Genomic DNA, 19,939 nt, shown 5'->3' with positions numbered 1-19,939 from the left:
ATACCAATTAAGGCCATAGTTTTATTTTGAAGAATTCAATGCCTTTTAAGACTTTTTAAGGACCCGCGGGAACCCTGCTGTGAGAGATATATACTTAAAAATCACTCATTCGAATTTTGCCAAAGGCATTGATGATATCAGGATGCTACCTCCAGAATTCTTCATTACGTTTTTGGAAAATCCCACATAATTCCGTCTTCCTACTTCGAAAAATTTCTAAATACGTTTTTACTGTGTTTTTGCTGCAACAAATAGAGTCCCACTTCCAATTATAGATGTTCCACTTTAACAATATGTTGTCTACAAAAATCGGACACACGTCGCCTCGATCAACTTCTCATCTTTCTCCGCGGCGTGCTGGTTATGTATGCTCCTCATGACAGTTCACCTCACAGGTAGTTTGTAAGATTTTCATGAACTTTTTTAAAAGACCCGCCCTCTCCTCTAAAGAAAAAGCACAACTCTGCTCCCGCTCCTGAGAGGGAACGCCTATTGAATGTGTGCAGGAGCGTGCACAAGCCTGTTTCTAATGTGCACACCCTGTTTAAAAGTCGCCGTTTGCATCGCTCATGCAAGCTTGCTTTCCTAAAGAAGATTTGCAGTTTCACCACTATGTCAGACTCACCGCCGGTAAGATAGCAACCTGGGGAAGAGGGCGACGGCTTTACGCAAACATATCCCCAGAATGATTGACAATTAGGAGGACCACTTATTTTGATGATCCGCCCGGAAAAAGTACATCCTCCACTATACCTTTAAGATATGATGCTTTCATTAAGCTACGTTAATCACTTTGACTGTTTCAGCATCACAGCGGGGTGATGAGCATCTAGACCAGGGTCCTCCAGCTCTGGGTTCCTGAATTTTTTAGATGCATCTCTACTTCAACCCACCTGAGAACCTGACTGAATGCTGAGGAGGTAATTTAGCCAATTGATTCAGGTGTGGAAGCAGAAACTCATCTAAGAAGACACCAAACTTTTTGCAAAGATTTGATCTACAATTCTGGAGAAAAAAAAAAAAGTTTTTTCAGTTTCAGAGTCCAACCAAAAAAATGTGGAACTGAATCACATTTTTCACGCTCTAACCGGGTCAGCCTAGGTGAAAACCAGGCTGAGTTCGCCGGACATCTGCAATTAGCATCAGCTAAGACTTCATTTGGAAAACAAATGTGATTTCCCAGCAGTTTGAAGAGAAGCTGTAAAAATCCAAATGCTTTAGATCTTTGCAGCCATTAGAGCGCAGGAAGTCAGGTTGATACTAATCCTCATGCAAACAGACACAGACCTTTCCTGGCCTCCTCCTCCAGCTCGTCCCAGTCTTTGCCGCTCTCCTCCTCGCTGCCCAGCGAGGCGCTGTAATCTGCACACAGACAGGAAGAACCATCAGCTCTGCACCACGGCTCTGAGCTACAATGTTCAGCATTTAAAGCTGGGATATTAACCAGAGTCCTCTGTCTCTGAGCTGTAGTCTTCATCACTGTCTTCTTCCTCCTCCTCCTCTTCGTCTGCAGATGGGTTAAACGTTTCATCCTCCATCTCCGACTCTGAATCCTCCTCTGCTCCGCTTCCCTGAAGAGAGCAGCGAGATGCATTAAAGAAATCAGTTAAACTTTCTAACTTTTTTAAAACAATAAAAAATGAATGTGACTAAAACCTCACCTCGCTCTCTGGGTCCAAGAACGACCAGCCTCCCTGCTCGAAGAAACCCTCAGGATCATCGACGATGGTCTTCATGATCTTGGTCCAGTTCAAAGACTGCACTCCTTCTGTGTATTTGATGTCACAAGAGCTGAGAAACAAGAGAAGGGTTAGAAAACCAACAGAGGAATAATAGAGGTCCTCAGGTCTGCACGGCGCCGTACTTTAGCCACTCCTTGATGGGGTCCAGGGAGTTCACAGGCACTGCGTTGATCATGGTGACCTTTTTGCTGTAGTCCTTGTAGACGATGACAACGTCGAAGTTCTTCAGGTGGAACTGAACGCGCTCAAAATGAACCAACTCCACCTCGTCCAAAGTCACAACGAATGGCGGCTGAAAACAGTCAGGAAATAATTAGACTTATTTTAAAAGAAATTGAAATATTTATTTTTGTAAGAGGAAGTTTCAGTTTTCTCACCCATTCAGTTACGTTAATGAGGGAGCCGGATGTCGGTTGTAATAAGCAGGTACTCCTGTAGGGGGCACCCTGGAACCTGAGGACAGAACCCCAGTTAATAAACCTCGCTGGTTGACCTTTGGAGCTCCTTCCTGCCTCAGATCCTGGTTTACTCACCCGAGGTCCCTGAAGGGCACCTCGAACTCCAGCTCCTCCTTGGTCAGCGTCTCCACCTTCTCGATGAAGTTCTTGAACGCAGACTTGAGCTTGTGCCTCATCTCTCGCTCCATCTGCTCGGCGTACAGGTCGTCTCTGTCGTGCATGTGTTGGTGTTTGCCCAGGTCTGTGGTGATCTCGCCCACCTCGGTGTAGAACTGTACGTCTGTGTGGCGCCTCTTACCAAACATGATGGCGTTCTGGAAGGAAAGCAGAGAGGACATTCATTCAATGATTTCTAACCGTTTTTTCCCCCTCACAGCTGACACGTTCCAATATTTAAAAAAGGGGCGGAGCTTTCACACTCTAGTCAGAGTTTGTGGAATAAATAAAAAAGGAGTTAAAATTTCCCCCAGTCTGAAGAAACTGCAGCACCAGCTAACTAGCATCAGCTAACAGGCTACATTAGGTCAAGAGATTTTCACATGTGACTCATTATATATATTGCTTTTGTTAAGCTACTTGACTCGGTTTGAAGTGGTAAGCACCTAGAATGTGAAACAGAGGCTCTGCAGAAATTATATATATATATATATATATATATATATATATATATATATATAAAAACACACACATTTATATATGGGTCTGTCTGTTCAGTAAATTTATTTTCTATTGATTTTTTTTAACCCAGATTTCTGCAATCTAATCTGAGGACATTTTCAGGCCATAGATAAAAATACATTTTATGAAAATTAAAATAGGAAATGGGGACAGTGATGTTTCTATCCATTTTTACATATTTATCCATTTTTAAACAAAAATCAAGTGCATTGAATGTGGAATGTGCTTCTTCCATTGCCTAAGATAAATAATATTAATCACTTGATAATGTTTATTAGTGACATTTAGTCCTCTCTCTCTTCTTCCCTTGTGAAAAATATAACATTGTGTTATGTTTGCGTCTGTGGGAATTTTCCTCTTTTTCCATTCCAAATAATTAAAATGAAACTTTTTATATATATAAATATAAATTGAAAAAAAATAATTTTTTCCCAACAATGATAACTATAAAATGAAAGGGCGTCCATATTGTATTCTGGACAGCTGCAGTGCATTGGGTGGCCTCCAGCAGCCTGGATTATAATCTATGTCACTATTACAAAAGTTACATTAGATTTTTATATTCAGATTAAATTAAAACCATTAAAACACATCTATAAATGTGGATCATTCTCATAAGTAGCTTGAAGTAGCCGCACCAAAAATACATGTTTTCGTTATTACACGTATAGATGAATGAAAGATAAGCTCTCAGGGCCAGCAAAAAATGTATCTGTCCTTTGATAAAGTTATAGTAAATAGTATATAGTATATAGTAAAACCTAACAGGAATATATGTTTTACAATCATAAATCTATTTTCTATTCATGTGTACATAGATACAGCTGTGCTTTTTGTTTTAATTACGTCGTTATTATTTTGATAGGATGTAAATGTAACAAATATATGATCCTAGTTGTCCCTGTTATAAAAATCCACAAAAATAAAGAAAATATTTGGACAGAAGCTGCACACATGCTGGATGCTGATGGGGATTTTTTTAATATGTGGGATGGAGGATGTGGGATTTCAGAGTAACACAGGATAGCTGCGTCCAGCTGGCTGTGATACGAACTTCCACGTCTGTTTTAAAACGGGTGCACTCCTCTGCTCTTCGTCTATACGTTAACAGCTGTTTCTGTGAACTCTTTCTACCATAATAACAGTAATACCATTTGCCCTTCATCAGAACGGAGACGGTCTGGTCATCCTCGTAGCGATTGCCCGTCTTCGCTATGAGCTGGAAATCCAGCCAGAATACTTTAATCCCTGGAGAGCTTTTATTCATTTGATTTTGAATCAAACAGCTTTCCATAGATACCTTCCTAGAGCTGCTCACTTGTTCAATTTTAAGTATTTTCTCACTTTTAACCATAAATGTTATTTGTATGTAAAATTTGTGTTTTTTTAATGAAAGAAAAGACACCTGGCAGGCGTTCCCAGCCTTCCTGCCATAGCAGAGCAGCTTACCTTCAGGTGGAAGTGTAGAACAATGATCATCTCGCCGTCGCACGGCTGGAAGATGGCGTGTTTAATGTTGTTGTACAGAATGTCCACTTTATCTCCACGAACCGACGTGAATCGGAAACCTGCAGAGAGACGAGACGAGTCAGCATCGCTTCGCCCCGCTTCCGTCTGCCTCTACTTCATCGCGCCCTCTCCCACCGTTAGTGTGCGCCTCTAAGGAGCCCTGCATCCTCTTCTGCGCGATGTTGGGTCTGATGTAGAGGTCTTTGAGTTTGGGGTTGCTTCGGTTCAGGTTGATCACCAGCGAGTCCTGCTTCACGATGCCCTCCTTCTCCTTCTCCTCCGCTTCTCGTGTCTTGTAGCGCTTCTGGACCTCCTTGATGATGCGGAAGGCGTTCTGGAGGTTGGTGGACGGCACCGACAATTCGCCGGGAGCCTTCAGGTTGGACGCTCGGTACGTGCTACAGGAAGCAGGAGGAAGTTTAACAAATGGAGAGAAACTGGGCTTTAATCCTGACTTAAACAATCTGAAACTGAGGAAATACTCACATTTCTTTAACAAAGGTGGCGTCAGGATTGGGGAAAATGTTTCCCTCCTGTCGTCCCAGAGAGCTTCCAGGAACGTAGAAGTTGATTCTCAGGTAGGTGTAGTCTCCCTCTACAGACATGCTAATGTTCTGACACACCAACAACACACGGCTGATTAAAAGGGATCAAATGTTTTAGACGAACCGTTTCCCCGTTTGGCGGAGCAGCGTTACCTTGATGGTTGCGATGTGAAACGGCGTGGCGATGCCGAAAACGGGCATGATAACGGTCTCGTATTTCTTGTCGATGTAAATCTTCATTTCCCTGATTTCCTTTTCTTTAGGCATCTGGGAAGTGTTCTTGTAAGACACGTTTGATTTTCTGGCCCTGTGGGGGAAACCAGGACGGATTCAGATCAGAGCTTCTTCTGCAGGCAGGGGTTCAAAATGAAGCACATCGTCGCTCTTTGTGGCAAATAACTTAAATTAGACCAAATTAAGCCCCGAGAGGGAAGGTATGAACACTTCTTCAGGGCGTGAAGGTGACCTTGACCTCTTAGAGAGGCCAACACTTACTTCTGGATGTGCTGCTCTCCTTTCTGCTCCGTCAGACGCCGCCTGGCCTCCTCGTTCAGGTTGTTGGCCAGCTCCTTCTGGTGAGCGCGCCGCTTCTCCTCAGCCGTCATCTCGTTCTACAATTTGGTTTGAGGAAGACAAACGGTCACCAAACAGAAAGCGTGTCTCCTTCTAAGACGATCAACACACATACATGCAGAAAACGGACTTGTATCGAGTTCGATGGTGAAAAAGACGATAGAAAACACAAGAAAAAGAAAAAAAACAATAAGTAAAAAGTATCAAAATGAGTCGTTCCCATCAGCACTGAATCTGAGCCGATGAGATTTTAGGAAGAACAATGAATGCTTACCTTCCCAAGTAGCTGATAGAGTACAGAGACATTCACACACTTAGTAGTGAACGGCACCAGGACAGAGAAAACAGCTGTAGAGGAGCACAGAGGTCCAAACTTACTCTGGTTCTGTCCGCCAGCAGAGCGGCGCTCCGAGCTCCTTTCCCCAGCAGCTCCTCGGCGTCATCGCCTTCTTCTTCCTCGTCTTCTTCATCGTCGTTCTGAAAGAAAAAAACAAAAGAAAAACGTCGATTAGTCTACTGGTTCTGCTGGGTTTTAGCTCACTGTACCACCGGTTTTGATCAATTAGTGAAGAAAGGAAAAACAACACCTGCCTTTAAGAAGATGGCCACGTTCTTGATCTTTTTCTTGACAGGAGTGAGCACCGTGGCGGCTTCTTCCTGTTGGATTAAACATTCAGGAATTCACTCAACAATATACAAAATATACAATCTAGAGTGGAGGTCTTCAACAGGGGGGTCGAGGGAGGTACTGCATGGGGGTCACGAAAGTTTTGGTTGATTACTTTTTTTATATTCCCTCCTGCAATTTTTTCCACTAATTGAAATGTCTTTAAATAAACATTAAGATGAAATCAACCCATTGAAGTAAACAGATAAATGGAGGCAGAAGATGTCTTTCAGTGATTCCAAAAAAATTAAAAACAATCCACTGGACTTGGTATCCTAGTTTGAAGACTTTTCACTTCCCAACCAGGAAGTTTTTTTTTCAATTTAAAATGTCAGGAATAGCAGTGAGTTCGAGGCTTTATACAGTAGCCCAATAAAGTCTTGTTTTTGTTTTGAAAACATGCAAATTGGAACAGAGGAAGAATGTTGGATGACTGAGAACACAGGAGCTATTTCAAGCTGGGCACCGTTTGATTTACAACATCTGTCCCATAAACCAGGATTCAGAAATACTTTAATAATCCCAGAGTGAAATTATTTTCATTACATGACTCCATCTGTAATAGAGTGTGTTATATCAAACTGGTCCTATAGTCAACTTCATACATAATTAGGGGTCCCCGCTCCATCTCGCCATCATTTTGGGGGTCCTTGGCCTAGAAAATATTGAAGACCCCTGATCTAGAACATAAGTCACCACTATAAAATTGAGAGGAACTAGCTTTAAGGAGAGTTATAAGCATCTCTGACTGGTTATTTCATTTTTGGCATTAGGACCACAGAAGAAAACGAAAAACCTTTAAACAAGACTTTGTGAAAACCTGGACCAGAAAACAATGAAGGGATTCTTAGTTGTACAGAAAAAGTTAAAGTGTGTCTCATCAATGTGAAGCAAATAAAATCCATCATTGTTCCGTTTAATTATAAAAACGGCTTTTTATTAATGCTGGGCGCTAAATTGATTTTAATCGAAACAGTAAATGTGCTCTAAGTAACAATTACATTTTATTTTATTCCCCTCATGCAGTTCCTTGAGCTCCATTACTTATAAGAGCCATCAGCCCTTTAGTTTTTGTTTCATATAAAGCAAGTCTGGCTGGATGATAGACCAGATTTTTACCGTTACCGTCATTCACCACAATAACCAGTGACAATTTTCGCAGATCGGTAAAAGAATTAAACGTAATTCTGCCGTTTTTTTCCTGTGTGCTGGTGGCTGGTATTTCCTTCCCCTTTAAGACACGGCAGCAGGTCGATATTCACGTGACCTCAGCGAACAGGTCAGAAGGGTAAACAAAGAGAATGGAGGATGAGCCCAGTGAAGAAGCATCTAACACCGCTGTAAACAAAATGACACCATTTAATCCTGTGGAGGCGAGCAAGAGCACAGATGAGGCTGAGCGTGCAGAGAAGAAACCGAGAGCACGTTGTGCACGAGGGTGTGTGAGTTTAATCTATGCACATTGTTCTCACTGAAAGCCCAGTTCAATGGCATCAAAATTATGCCATAGAACAAATGCACATAAAATGCAAAGTTTGTGTGAAAACTGTCAGGTCTACCCAAAGCAACACATCCAACCTCCACCACCTACAGCACAGCCACGCTGCTGAGTTCAAACTAAGACGTGCAAAAGCTCCATTACCTTTGCGCAAAAATGCTTGTAAGAGACTAAACATTTTTCTCCCGTTCAATGAGACATTGTTCAACGTACAAACCTAAATGGGTATAAGACTTTAATATTTAATTGAAAGTAATATGTTATGTGATTTATTCAATAAATAAATTATAAATAGATCAGTTGCATTTTCTGCACATACCTTATTTCTGATAGGAGTGTTTATTGTGCATTTATGCGTATTGAGGTGAATTTGCCCGATTTATCGGTATATTGATTTGAGGTCATATTGCTCGGCCCTAAAACCAAGCCTCAGAGATTTAGTCCATTTGAAATATAACAAAACGCACCTTTAGAAAGCACAGATTAACTAATGTTTGCCACATTTATGGCTGAATCCATTGGATTAATCCTCAATCGATTACTGAAATAATAATCAACTGATTTCATAATCAATTAATTATTAACTGGAGTAGAAAGACTCTAAAACGTTCCTTTAGCTTAAATTGCAACCAACTTAGAGCAGTAATATGAAAATTAAAAAAAGGCACAAAAAACCCCCAAACATTTTCACCTGGTTTAGGTCTGTGAAAAAAAATCTTCTTTAAATTAATTTCTTTTCCCCTATCTGATTAATAATTGCTTAATTTAAAAAAAAATGTATCCATTAAATTAATCCATTAGCAAAATAATCACTAGTTGCAGGCCTAGTCACATATTTATCAGGAGGGAGGAGAAATTAGCAGCCAAAGCAAAGATCCATGCTTATGAATAAAAGTAACCAGAAGTGCTGCAACATGAGAGAAATGAAACTCTGGAGTGAGACGTCTATATGCTGCAGAAGAAAATCTAAATCTGTTTATCTATTATATATCTTAGCTATTTTATAACCAGCCACACCGCCTAGAGGTTTAACAAGGGTTTATACAGGAATGAGTAACTTTTTAATGCAAAATATTTAGTCAGGTTACCGTTTTCCAGCCACTTTTGTTAAATTAGGATTTTCCCCCATTCTCTAGCTGTTTCTACGTCTCTAACTTCTTTTCAGAACATACAGCTTTACGATCAACCGGAAACAGTTCCGCGCAAACACGCAGAATCATTTATATCCGATATAATATTTCTGAAGGAATTGTTTCTATAAACTTTTTTTTCCNTACCTTCCTAGAGCTGCTCACTTGTTCAATTTTAAGTATTTTCTCACTTTTAACCATAAATGTTATTTGTGTGTAAAATTTGTTTTTTTTAATGAAAGAAAAGACACCTGGCAGGCGTTCCCAGCCTTCCTGCCATAGCAGAGCAGCTTACCTTCAGGTGGAAGTGTAGAACAATGATCATCTCGCCGTCGCACGGCTGGAAGATGGCGTGTTTAATGTTGTTGTACAGAATGTCCACTTTATCTCCACGAACCGACGTGAATCGGAAACCTGCAGAGAGACGAGACGAGTCAGCATCGCTTCGCCCCGCTTCCGTCTGCCTCTACTTCATCGCGCCCTCTCCCACCGTTAGTGTGCGCCTCTAAGGAGCCCTGCATCCTCTTCTGCGCGATGTTGGGTCTGATGTAGAGGTCTTTGAGTTTGGGGTTGCTTCGGTTCAGGTTGATCACCAGCGAGTCCTGCTTCACGATGCCCTCCTTCTCCTTCTCCTCCGCTTCTCGTGTCTTGTAGCGCTTCTGGACCTCCTTGATGATGCGGAAGGCGTTCTGGAGGTTGGTGGACGGCACCGACAATTCGCCGGGAGCCTTCAGGTTGGACGCTCGGTACGTGCTACAGGAAGCAGGAGGAAGTTTAACAAATGGAGAGAAACTGGGCTTTAATCCTGACTTAAACAATCTGAAACTGAGGAAATACTCACATTTCTTTAACAAAGGTGGCGTCAGGATTGGGGAAAATGTTTCCCTCCTGTCGTCCCAGAGAGCTTCCAGGAACGTAGAAGTTGATTCTCAGGTAGGTGTAGTCTCCCTCTACAGACATGCTAATGTTCTGACACACCAACAACACACGGCTGATTAAAAGGGATCAAATGTTTTAGACGAACCGTTTCCCCGTTTGGCGGAGCAGCGTTACCTTGATGGTTGCGATGTGAAACGGCGTGGCGATGCCGAAAACGGGCATGATAACGGTCTCGTATTTCTTGTCGATGTAAATCTTCATTTCCCTGATTTCCTTTTCTTTAGGCATCTGGGAAGTGTTCTTGTAAGACACGTTTGATTTTCTGGCCCTGTGGGGGAAACCAGGACGGATTCAGATCAGAGCTTCTTCTGCAGGCAGGGGTTCAAAATGAAGCACATCGTCGCTCTTTGTGGCAAATAACTTAAATTAGACCAAATTAAGCCCCGAGAGGGAAGGTATGAACACTTCTTCAGGGCGTGAAGGTGACCTTGACCTCTTAGAGAGGCCAACACTTACTTCTGGATGTGCTGCTCTCCTTTCTGCTCCGTCAGACGCCGCCTGGCCTCCTCGTTCAGGTTGTTGGCCAGCTCCTTCTGGTGAGCGCGCCGCTTCTCCTCAGCCGTCATCTCGTTCTACAATTTGGTTTGAGGAAGACAAACGGTCACCAAACAGAAAGTGTGTCTCCTTCTAAGACGATCAACACACATACATGCAGAAAACGGACTTGTATCGAGTTCGATGGTGAAAAAGACGATAGAAAACACAAGAAAAAGAAAAAAAACAATAAGTAAAAAGTATCAAAATGAGTCGTTCCCATCAGCACTGAATCTGAGCCGATGAGATTTTAGGAAGAACAATGAATGCTTACCTTCCCAAGTAGCTGATAGAGTACAGAGACATTCACACACTTAGTAGTGAACGGCACCAGGACAGAGAAAACAGCTGTAGAGGAGCACAGAGGTCCAAACTTACTCTGGTTCTGTCCGCCAGCAGAGCGGCGCTCCGAGCTCCTTTCCCCAGCAGCTCCTCTGCGTCATCGCCTTCTTCTTCCTCGTCTTCTTCATCGTCGTTCTGAAAGAAAAAAACAAAAGAAAAACGTCGATTAGTCTACTGGTTCTGCTGGGTTTTAGCTCACTGTACCACCGGTTTTGATCAATTAGTGAAGAAAGGAAAAACAACACCTGCCTTTAAGAAGATGGCCACGTTCTTGATCTTTTTCTTGACAGGAGTGAGCACCGTGGCGGCTTCTTCCTGTTGGATTAAACATTCAGGAATTCACTCAACAATATACAAAATATACAATCTAGAGTGGAGGTCTTCAACAGGGGGGTCGAGGGAGGTACTGCATGGGGGTCACGAAAGTTTTGGTTGATTACTTTTTTTATATTCCCTCCTGCAATTTTTTCCACTAATTGAAATGTCTTTAAATAAACATTAAGATGAAATCAACCCATTGAAGTAAACAGATAAATGGAGGCAGAAGATGTCTTTCAGTGATTCCAAAAAAATTAAAAACAATCCACTGGACTTGGTATCCTAGTTTGAAGACTTTTCACTTCCCAACCAGGAAGTTTTTTTTTCAATTTAAAATGTCAGGAATAGCAGTGAGTTCGAGGCTTTATACAGTAGCCCAATAAAGTCTTGTTTTTGTTTTGAAAACATGCAAATTGGAACAGAGGAAGAATGTTGGATGACTGAGAACACAGGAGCTATTTCAAGCTGGGCACCGTTTGATTTACAACATCTGTCCCATAAACCAGGATTCAGAAATACTTTAATAATCCCAGAGTGAAATTATTTTCATTACATGACTCCATCTGTAATAGAGTGTGTTATATCAAACTGGTCCTATAGTCAACTTCATACATAATTAGGGGTCCCCGCTCCATCTCGCCATCATTTTGGGGGTCCTTGGCCTAGAAAATATTGAAGACCCCTGATCTAGAACATAAGTCACCACTATAAAATTGAGAGGAACTAGCTTTAAGGAGAGTTATAAGCATCTCTGACTGGTTATTTCATTTTTGGCATTAGGATCACAGAAGAAAACGAAAAACCTTTAAACAAGACTTTGTGAAAACCTGGACCAGAAAACAATGAAGGGATTCTTAGTTGTACAGAAAAAGTTAAAGTGTGTCTCATCAATGTGAAGCAAATAAAATCCATCATTGTTCCGTTTAATTATAAAAACGGCTTTTTATTAATGCTGGGCGCTAAATTGATTTTAATCGAAACAGTAAATGTGCTCTAAGTAACAATTACATTTTATTTTATTCCCCTCATGCAGTTCCTTGAGCTCCATTACTTATAAGAGCCATCAGCCCTTTAGTTTTTGTTTCATATAAAGCAAGTCTGGCTGGATGATAGACCAGATTTTTACCGTTACCGTCATTCACCACAATAACCAGTGACAATTTTCGCAGATCGGTAAAAGAATTAAACGTAATTCTGCCGTTTTTTTCCTGTGTGCTGGTGGCTGGTATTTCCTTCCCCTTTAAGACACGGCAGCAGGTCGATATTCACGTGACCTCAGCGAACAGGTCAGAAGGGTAAACAAAGAGAATGGAGGATGAGCCCAGTGAAGAAGCATCTAACACCGCTGTAAACAAAATGACACCATTTAATCCTGTGGAGGCGAGCAAGAGCACAGATGAGGCTGAGCGTGCAGAGAAGAAACCGAGAGCACGTTGTGCACGAGGGTGTGTGAGTTTAATCTATGCACATTGTTCTCACTGAAAGCCCAGTTCAATGGCATCAAAATTATGCCATAGAACAAATGCACATAAAATGCAAAGTTTGTGTGAAAACTGTCAGGTCTACCCAAAGCAACACATCCAACCTCCACCACCTACAGCACAGCCACGCTGCTGAGTTCAAACTAAGACGTGCAAAAGCTCCATTACCTTTGCGCAAAAATGCTTGTAAGAGACTAAACATTTTTCTCCCGTTCAATGAGACATTGTTCAACGTACAAACCTAAATGGGTATAAGACTTTAATATTTAATTGAAAGTAATATGTAATGTGATTTATTCAATAAATAAATTATAAATAGATCAGTTGCATTTTCTGCACATACCTTATTTCTGATAGGAGTGTTTATTGTGCATTTATGCGTATTGAGGTGAATTTGCCCGATTTATCGGTATATTGATTTGAGGTCATATTGCTCGGCCCTAAAACCAAGCCTCAGAGATTTAGTCCATTTGAAATATAACAAAACGCACCTTTAGAAAGCACAGATTAACTAATGTTTGCCACATTTATGGCTGAATCCATTGGATTAATCCTCAATCGATTACTGAAATAATAATCAACTGATTTCATAATCAATTAATTATTAACTGGAGTAGAAAGACTCTAAAACGTTCCTTTAGCTTAAATTGCAACCAACTTAGAGCAGTAATATGAAAATTAAAAAAAGGCACAAAAAACCCCCAAACATTTTCACCTGGTTTAGGTCTGTGAAAAAAAATCTTCTTTAAATTAATTTCTTTTCCCCTATCTGATTAATAATTGCTTAATTTAAAAAAAAATGTATCCATTAAATTAATCCATTAGCAAAATAATCACTAGTTGCAGGCCTAGTCACATATTTATCAGGAGGGAGGAGAAATTAGCAGCCAAAGCAAAGATCCATGCTTATGAATAAAAGTAACCAGAAGTGCTGCAACATGAGAGAAATGAAACTCTGGAGTGAGACGTCTATATGCTGCAGAAGAAAATCTAAATCTGTTTATCTATTATATATCTTAGCTATTTTATAACCAGCCACACCGCCTAGAGGTTTAACAAGGGTTTATACAGGAATGAGTAACTTTTTAATGCAAAATATTTAGTCAGGTTACCGTTTTCCAGCCACTTTTGTTAAATTAGGATTTTCCCCATTCTCTAGCTGTTTCTACGTCTCTAACTTCTTTTCCGAACATACAGCTTTACGATCAACCGGAAACAGTTCCGCGCAAACACGCAGAATCATTTATATCCGATATAATATTTCTGAAGGAATTGTTTCTATAAACTTTTTTTTCCCTAATAAAGCATTTTAAATGCCACCGATAATCACATTTAAGGCCTTAATTTAGAAAATAACAATTTAGTGACTTTTAATGATTTTTAATGACCTGCAGAAACTGCAGAAACTTTTTCACAACAGTCATATGTTCATTTAATTATTTCAGAGGATTTCCCTGATCAAATGTGACCAGTGTTGAAAACGTTACTTAAAATAACTCAGTTACTGCTCAGTGAAAGTAACTAGTTACTAGCCACAGTAACTATGCAATTACTTTTTATGTTTTAAAACAGAGAAGAATTTGGGAAAATGCTATTAGGATTATAAAAATAGAGGTTCAATAATGGCATATAAGGCGGCCTTCAATTGGTTGTATGAAGCTGAAAAACTGCTTTTCAAGCAATTTGATAATAATAAAATAGATTTTTTGCAAAGCAATTAAACAGGGGTTATTCCAGAAAAAAATACCCTAATAGTTCCATATGTAAATTCTGTAAACAAAACTTTTCCCCTAGCAAGAAAGAAGCGCATACACCTCCAAATTGTGCATGAAACAAAACATACAAATAAATAAAAAGAGAGAATAGCAGATTGTGCTTCTCTAAATGCAACTACCAGTAAAATAAATAGCTGCTCAGAGTACGGGACACCTGTGGAAACCTGTGCAGGCAGCTGAAGGTGAAATTGGTGAGTGAAGGTCAACAGCAAACTCACCACTAAGAGTCACAGTATGGATTTAACTGAGCAGCGATTTAAAAGAAAAAAAAAAGCCCCTTACCTCGTTAATTTGAACGGTGTCGCCAAGGAACAAAGCGTACTTCTGCTCATCCTTCTTGGCTTCTTTATTAAGCAGGTCGGAGAGGCCCAGGCTGATACTGAGCACCATGCCTGGTGGAGGCAGCAGGCGTTAGTCATGACATCATGCTGTCGAACCAAACAGTAAAGCTGCCTTCCTCACCTTTTTTCAGTTTGTATTGGTTCTTCGCATTCAGAACCAGAGAGCCTTCCCTGAACTCGATGCCCATGGCGAAGCTGGGAGGGAGACGGAGACATCAGAGCCTGAGTGTGTGTGAAGCTCGAGAGTTAGAAAAAAATAAAACCCTGCTGCTTTTACCCAAGGTTTTTCGTCAGCTTCGCTACAAGGTCCGGCTTCTCCTTCTTCACGTACTCCATGACGGCGTTATAAGCGTCACAGATTTTCACGCCTGCAGAGGAGAGATCGCACAGTTATCGTCTTCGTTCTCACCGGATCAGCCAACAATTCAAAATGTCCATCTGTTTTTTTTTTCAGTAGGAGGATTTGAAGAGCCCACCGTGCTTCAGCTCCTTTAGCAGCTCCTCCTCCACCTGCAGCAGGAAGTTGTAGTTGTCCTGCATCTCCTGGGTCGGGTCCACCATGAGCGTTCGCACTAGGTTGGAGCAGTACGACTTGTAGCGGATCCCCATGGCGCAGGTGATGGCACCGAAGTGCATGTGGTTTTTATCACTGAAAGAAAAGGAATCCGTCTTTAAAAACGTCAGAGATTAGAAGTGAAAAAACAACTTTAAGCATCTCATCTGCTCAGTTTGAGCGACATCTAGTGGCAATATTGATACACTTCAACTATGTAGTCCTCCAGCCTGCAGGAAAGGCTGAAGCGTTATTTAAAAAGCAGCAAAAAGCAGCAGTGAATCAATCCTTTATGGCTGACAGGCCACAATGGATACCTGTAGCAGAAGCTCACTGTAAGAAGAAAAAAGATTAAGGAGATTGTTCACCTGACGACGCTGAACTTAAGGCTGTAGTTCCCTCCGCTCTGGATGATGGGAGGATAGCACATCTCCACTGTGGACGGATCGGCCCCACCAAGGTACTTCTTCTCCTCTATAGCTTTCTCTACCGACTCGGCCAGCTTGCTGTGACGCACTTTCTGTTGAGATGAGAAAAAAAGGAAAAGAAAAACAGACCTTCAGTCAAACTGCTCGTATATAAGGAGAAGGTTGTAAGATTAAAAAACCAAGCAAGAAGTGTTAAAACAAGGCCATTTTCCCAGCTGGTCCCTGATTGTTCTCTCATTAACAACCAGGAGCTTTTATTCTACTGAGGGCGTCTTTTTTGGCAGGTCTGATTCCTTAGGTTACATCCCGGGATTGAGAGCGAGAACCGCTGAGGTCAGAGAGCACAGAGCCCGCTGCATTACTGGAGTCCAGAAGGCAATGAATGCAAACAGAGATGGTTATGGTATAAAACCAAAAGATGGAGTGTTTTTTCTGTAGGTAGAACAGATTTTAAACTAAATGAGCCGATTCTCAGAGGATGACACCCATATCAGGATATTAGCCAAATAACATCACATTATAAAAGCCAGGATCTAAGATCTCCAATAGCGTCAAGCTAATAGAAAAACTCTGCTCCCGCTTCAAGTTCCTGTAACCAGTTGGTTAATATTACATGGGTCAGTTGCCATCATACTTATAGATCCATTGTTCCCCATTTTAGTGAGATCTCTTAAACCATCCATCCATCCACAGTTTATGCAAAAAAAAACGTTAGGAAGGCATGATTCTTTACTCTAAATCTCAAACCATAGCTGCTCAACAAAAGCTGAGCTTCATTTAAAATCAATTTAAAAACACCAAAATGGATGGAAACACCAAAATCAGAAATCACGTTTTCATAAATATTAAATATTTCCACATTGAATCACATCAACGCATTAAAGAGCAAACCTTTTTTAGCAGCAGTGGTTAGTTTTTTTTTTTTTTTTTATAAAGCGTGGCTCATCACATCATACCAAGGCCGTCTAAAACAACAACATGCATCCTAGTTCTGCTCCTGCTGCAGTAGATGGGAACCCAATTACACAATTAGATTAGATTATATATAGATATATATAAATATAAATAAAATTAAGTCCCAATTTAGAAACAAGCACATACACCTCAAAAATTGTGCATGTAAACTGCAAGATTCTCTTAAATGCTGTGAAATTGCAGATTTTTGTCCTTCACAAATCTAAGCTTTCAAGTACAATAAGTGAAACATTTGTCAACCTTAAACAAGGTTAGATTACCTGAACAATAAAGGCCACAGTTCCATTTTTATATACAACATCATCATATCAAGTTTGGTTTAAAAACCTAGATACATTTTAAATGTTCCAACAGGAAGGAAAGCGTACAGAGCAGCTCATTCCAGAAGTCTTCTTACCTCATCTGCATCTACGATCTCCATCACTCGCTCCTTGAAGAACTTTGAGTAAACCTCGCCGGTGATGGCGGCTGCCTTCTTCATCAGGTTGAGCTCTCCGTCCTCTTTCACCGCCATCGTATAGGCAACCACAGCGCTGATGTCCACCTGTGAAATGGAAGGCCAACGTTGATCAAACACAGGACAGGACATCTCAAGAATGGACTCCGGGTGTTATAAGGCGCCTTACTCTGGTCAGCCCCTCTGCGCTGAGCGTGTCATTCCAGCTCTTCATGTAGTCCCCAGGGAACTTGTCCTTGCTGAACACTCCTATCGTCTTTCCGTCTTTGCTGCCCTTGATAGCCTCGATCATCTTGTCAAAATTAGCCTTGTTGCTTTCATTCTGTAGAAGTGAAGAAAGAAGCAAATTGCAGCACAGATGTAGGAGAAAGCTCAAACGTCAGAGGGACACAGTTCTGGTTTAAAAGTTCTCCCTCCATCTTCAAAACAGTCTCAAGTCCCAGTAGCATAAAACACTCCGACACTGACTCGTCCATGTGTGGATTAAAGGGTGCCACCATGTCTACCTTTTCTCTTGTGAGCAGCGTGATGGGCGGTACTCCGTTGGCGTTCTCGTTGCCTTTAGTTACAGCCACCTGCCGGAGGAAATCCACCTTCTTCTTGCTGGCTAGGAAGATGATTTTCGTGTCGCAAAACACCATGATTGTGTCGGTGAGCTCATAGCCGAACAGCCAAGTCTGCAGCAAATCAAAAAAAACACACCTACACATGAGCCAGGAGATTTCGTGATACTTTTCCCTGATAAACAGACCAATATTAGCTGTGGAAACTGATTAAGCCTGAAATTGTATGGACAAAAATAAAGCTATTGTCTTAAAAGTATAAGTAAACTAAAAGGAAATAAGAGAAGGCATAAATTTGAAACAAAAATGTAATTTATGGTTAAATTGGAGTGTTCATGTGTGCAGAACTCAGTTGCTTATCTCCTGTCTCTTACCTGTATGGCTGTGGACTTGGCATACACGATTTCCTCATCCACTCCCACGGAAACCACAATGGCATCAACTTTACCAAACTCATCCTCTCCTTTCTGAAAAATCACACCAAGATGCAAACTATTCAATGCAGCAAGTAAAACTCTGCGGTGATATAAACCTTTACATGGTTTCTTGTTAGGAGGACAAATGTCAATACAATCTACAAGCACAAAAAAAAAAATAAAAATTTGTTTAGAGCAACTCAGATTTCCTCATTACCATTTAGAAAATATTTTGAAGATTTTTTTTTCTCCCAAAAATTGACATTTGTCTTTTAAACCAGAGCAAAGTGCATTATTTCAGCCATCTGAGTGGCAGTGCTCAGATATTGGTTCAAGTAGTTTATGCAAACTCATGATTAACAGCCAGGTGGAGTATCACCAGCATTTCCTGGGAATATATGTACAATAAGGAGACATAGCAGTTTTCTAATAACTTCAACATTATAAATATCTCAATTTATCAACACATTCAAGAGTGAGAAACATTATCATTTAACTTAAACACGAGGTTTTAACTTTTCAAATGTAACGTTATGAAAATAAACAGAACCAGTACAAAAAAAGAGCTTAAATTTCTTTTTTATAAACTAAATCAAGAAATTCACAGACTTACTTCCTAACCAGCAAGGATGCTGACGTTATTCAGATGCTAATTAGCTAGCTAACATTAGCATGTCGATAAGACTGCAGGTGTAAACCAACCAGAACTGAATATTCATGTTAATGTTTAATATCCTACAGGCCTACGCAAACATTTAGTGGATTTATACAGTTTTAAATAGTTGTGTTAATCCAGGGAGCAGCCGTTACATCATTACAGTCGTTAGGCTAGCAGGCTAGCTAACGTGGAGAATGGGGATGCTAACATGAGGCAGCTAGCCGCTCTGACGGACAGATAAGGAGGGCAGTTTTCAGAAAGTTTTTAGGGGGTTTGTGGCGCATGATGGGGCGACATAGTAGCTACGGAATCCCGCTGGATTTTAGAGAACAAAACACATCCCTGCTCTCGCTCTGTCTCTCGGCGTAGAAAACTCGCGGCTAATTTAGCGGTTCAACAGCTCACTTTTTTTACTACTACAGGGGACTCCAGCAGACTCCCAGACTTTGACACAAACTCCGTTAAATTCACCTTCCAGTTGCTGTAGAGTCTCTTAATTCGGCGGTAGTAGGCCTCTTTGTCCAGGTTTACCGCCATGCTGATTCCCCCGTTCTGTGAACTCCAGCTCCCGGGCTTCGACTCTCTGCAGGCCGGATAACGATGACGGCGAGTGTCAACCAACAAAAACGCACTTCTTGCCTTTCCACGCCTGCTGAGAGCCAAGCACCACGCAGAGATGCTGATGCCCGCCTTACTATTTCAGCAAGCTATCATGTAACAACAACAAATCAAGTGTTTCTCTTATGTATATATGTATATATTAAAAAAAAAACGTGTATATTGTAATGTGATGTAAATCCTCCCCCCGTTTGTAATTAACTCCTTAAAGCCCACTCCCTCCCTCACTGCCGGGCTCTTCCCTCCCCCTTTGTATATTAAAAATCATCTATCATATAAATTAATATCTAACTAAACTCAGTAATTTAAAACTTAACGTTTTTATTCATGTTTTATACATTCTATACAAACAAGCCTCTTAAAACAGTATTTTTCCGTTATGTTACTCTGTTATTTGTTTTTGCTGCACATTTCAATACGCCCGCACAACAGCGCCCCCTCTGATCAGTAAACCACACTACTTTTTTTCTTTTTTTTTTTTTTCCCGCCACAGCGCCTTGTTATTTTTTTCCCGCCACAATCATTAAAGCGATCGGGTGACGTGATCTCGCGATACAAAGTTTGATGCGCACTAGCGTTTTTGACCAAGCAGCTCATTCGTAGCTGAAAGATGGGGAATCGTTGAAATGTTTTCAAAGTAATGTATTAAAATCATAAAAGATAAAAATATGAAAAATTACATATAATCACAAAAGTTGGTCTTTTAACTAAATATATATATATATATATATATATATATAT

The 19,939-nt window shown here is 40.8% G+C and overlaps 1 protein-coding gene across 3 annotated transcripts in view; it reads right to left on the bottom strand.

Moving 5' to 3' along the window:
* The window catches only part of supt16h (SPT16 homolog, facilitates chromatin remodeling subunit), a 21,267-nt gene extending 1,871 nt beyond the window's left edge, over positions 1 to 19,396 (bottom strand). The window contains exons 1-23 of one of the 3 annotated variants that reach the window (XM_015386263.1): positions 19,052 to 19,396; positions 17,881 to 17,973; positions 17,450 to 17,620; positions 17,113 to 17,265; positions 16,884 to 17,030; positions 15,452 to 15,603; positions 15,007 to 15,179; positions 14,808 to 14,898; positions 14,652 to 14,725; positions 14,472 to 14,581; positions 10,865 to 10,930; positions 10,652 to 10,750; positions 10,196 to 10,311; positions 9,854 to 10,007; positions 9,642 to 9,769; positions 9,291 to 9,553; positions 9,096 to 9,214; positions 2,276 to 2,514; positions 2,120 to 2,195; positions 1,865 to 2,034; positions 1,662 to 1,791; positions 1,445 to 1,571; positions 1,288 to 1,362 (exon numbers count right to left, since the gene is read on the bottom strand). In XM_015386263.1, the coding sequence (XP_015241749.1) occupies positions 1,288 to 1,362; positions 1,445 to 1,571; positions 1,662 to 1,791; positions 1,865 to 2,034; positions 2,120 to 2,195; positions 2,276 to 2,514; positions 9,096 to 9,214; positions 9,291 to 9,553; positions 9,642 to 9,769; positions 9,854 to 10,007; positions 10,196 to 10,311; positions 10,652 to 10,750; positions 10,865 to 10,930; positions 14,472 to 14,581; positions 14,652 to 14,725; positions 14,808 to 14,898; positions 15,007 to 15,179; positions 15,452 to 15,603; positions 16,884 to 17,030; positions 17,113 to 17,265; positions 17,450 to 17,620; positions 17,881 to 17,973; positions 19,052 to 19,117 (2,992 nt within the window). In that variant the 5' untranslated portion in view covers positions 19,118 to 19,396. Of the gene's footprint in view, positions 1 to 1,287; positions 1,363 to 1,444; positions 1,572 to 1,661; positions 1,792 to 1,864; positions 2,035 to 2,119; positions 2,196 to 2,275; positions 2,515 to 4,327; positions 4,447 to 4,522; positions 4,786 to 4,873; positions 5,002 to 5,085; positions 5,240 to 5,427; positions 5,544 to 5,883; positions 5,983 to 6,096; positions 6,163 to 9,095; positions 9,215 to 9,290; positions 9,554 to 9,641; positions 9,770 to 9,853; positions 10,008 to 10,195; positions 10,312 to 10,651; positions 10,751 to 10,864; positions 10,931 to 14,471; positions 14,582 to 14,651; positions 14,726 to 14,807; positions 14,899 to 15,006; positions 15,180 to 15,451; positions 15,604 to 16,883; positions 17,031 to 17,112; positions 17,266 to 17,449; positions 17,621 to 17,880; positions 17,974 to 19,051 lie in introns of all 3 variants that reach the window. The other 2 variants (XM_015386261.1, XM_015386262.1) reach the window with 2 other exon arrangements.
* Positions 19,397 to 19,939: the final 543 nt, after the last annotated feature.

Source organism: Cyprinodon variegatus, unplaced genomic scaffold (genome assembly GCF_000732505.1).
Source record: "Cyprinodon variegatus isolate N-32 unplaced genomic scaffold, C_variegatus-1.0 Scaffold361, whole genome shotgun sequence".
Lineage (NCBI taxonomy): Eukaryota > Metazoa > Chordata > Actinopteri > Cyprinodontiformes > Cyprinodontidae > Cyprinodon > Cyprinodon variegatus.
Note: the sequence above shows the minus strand (reverse complement) of the source record. Positions and strands in the feature narration are given on the sequence as shown.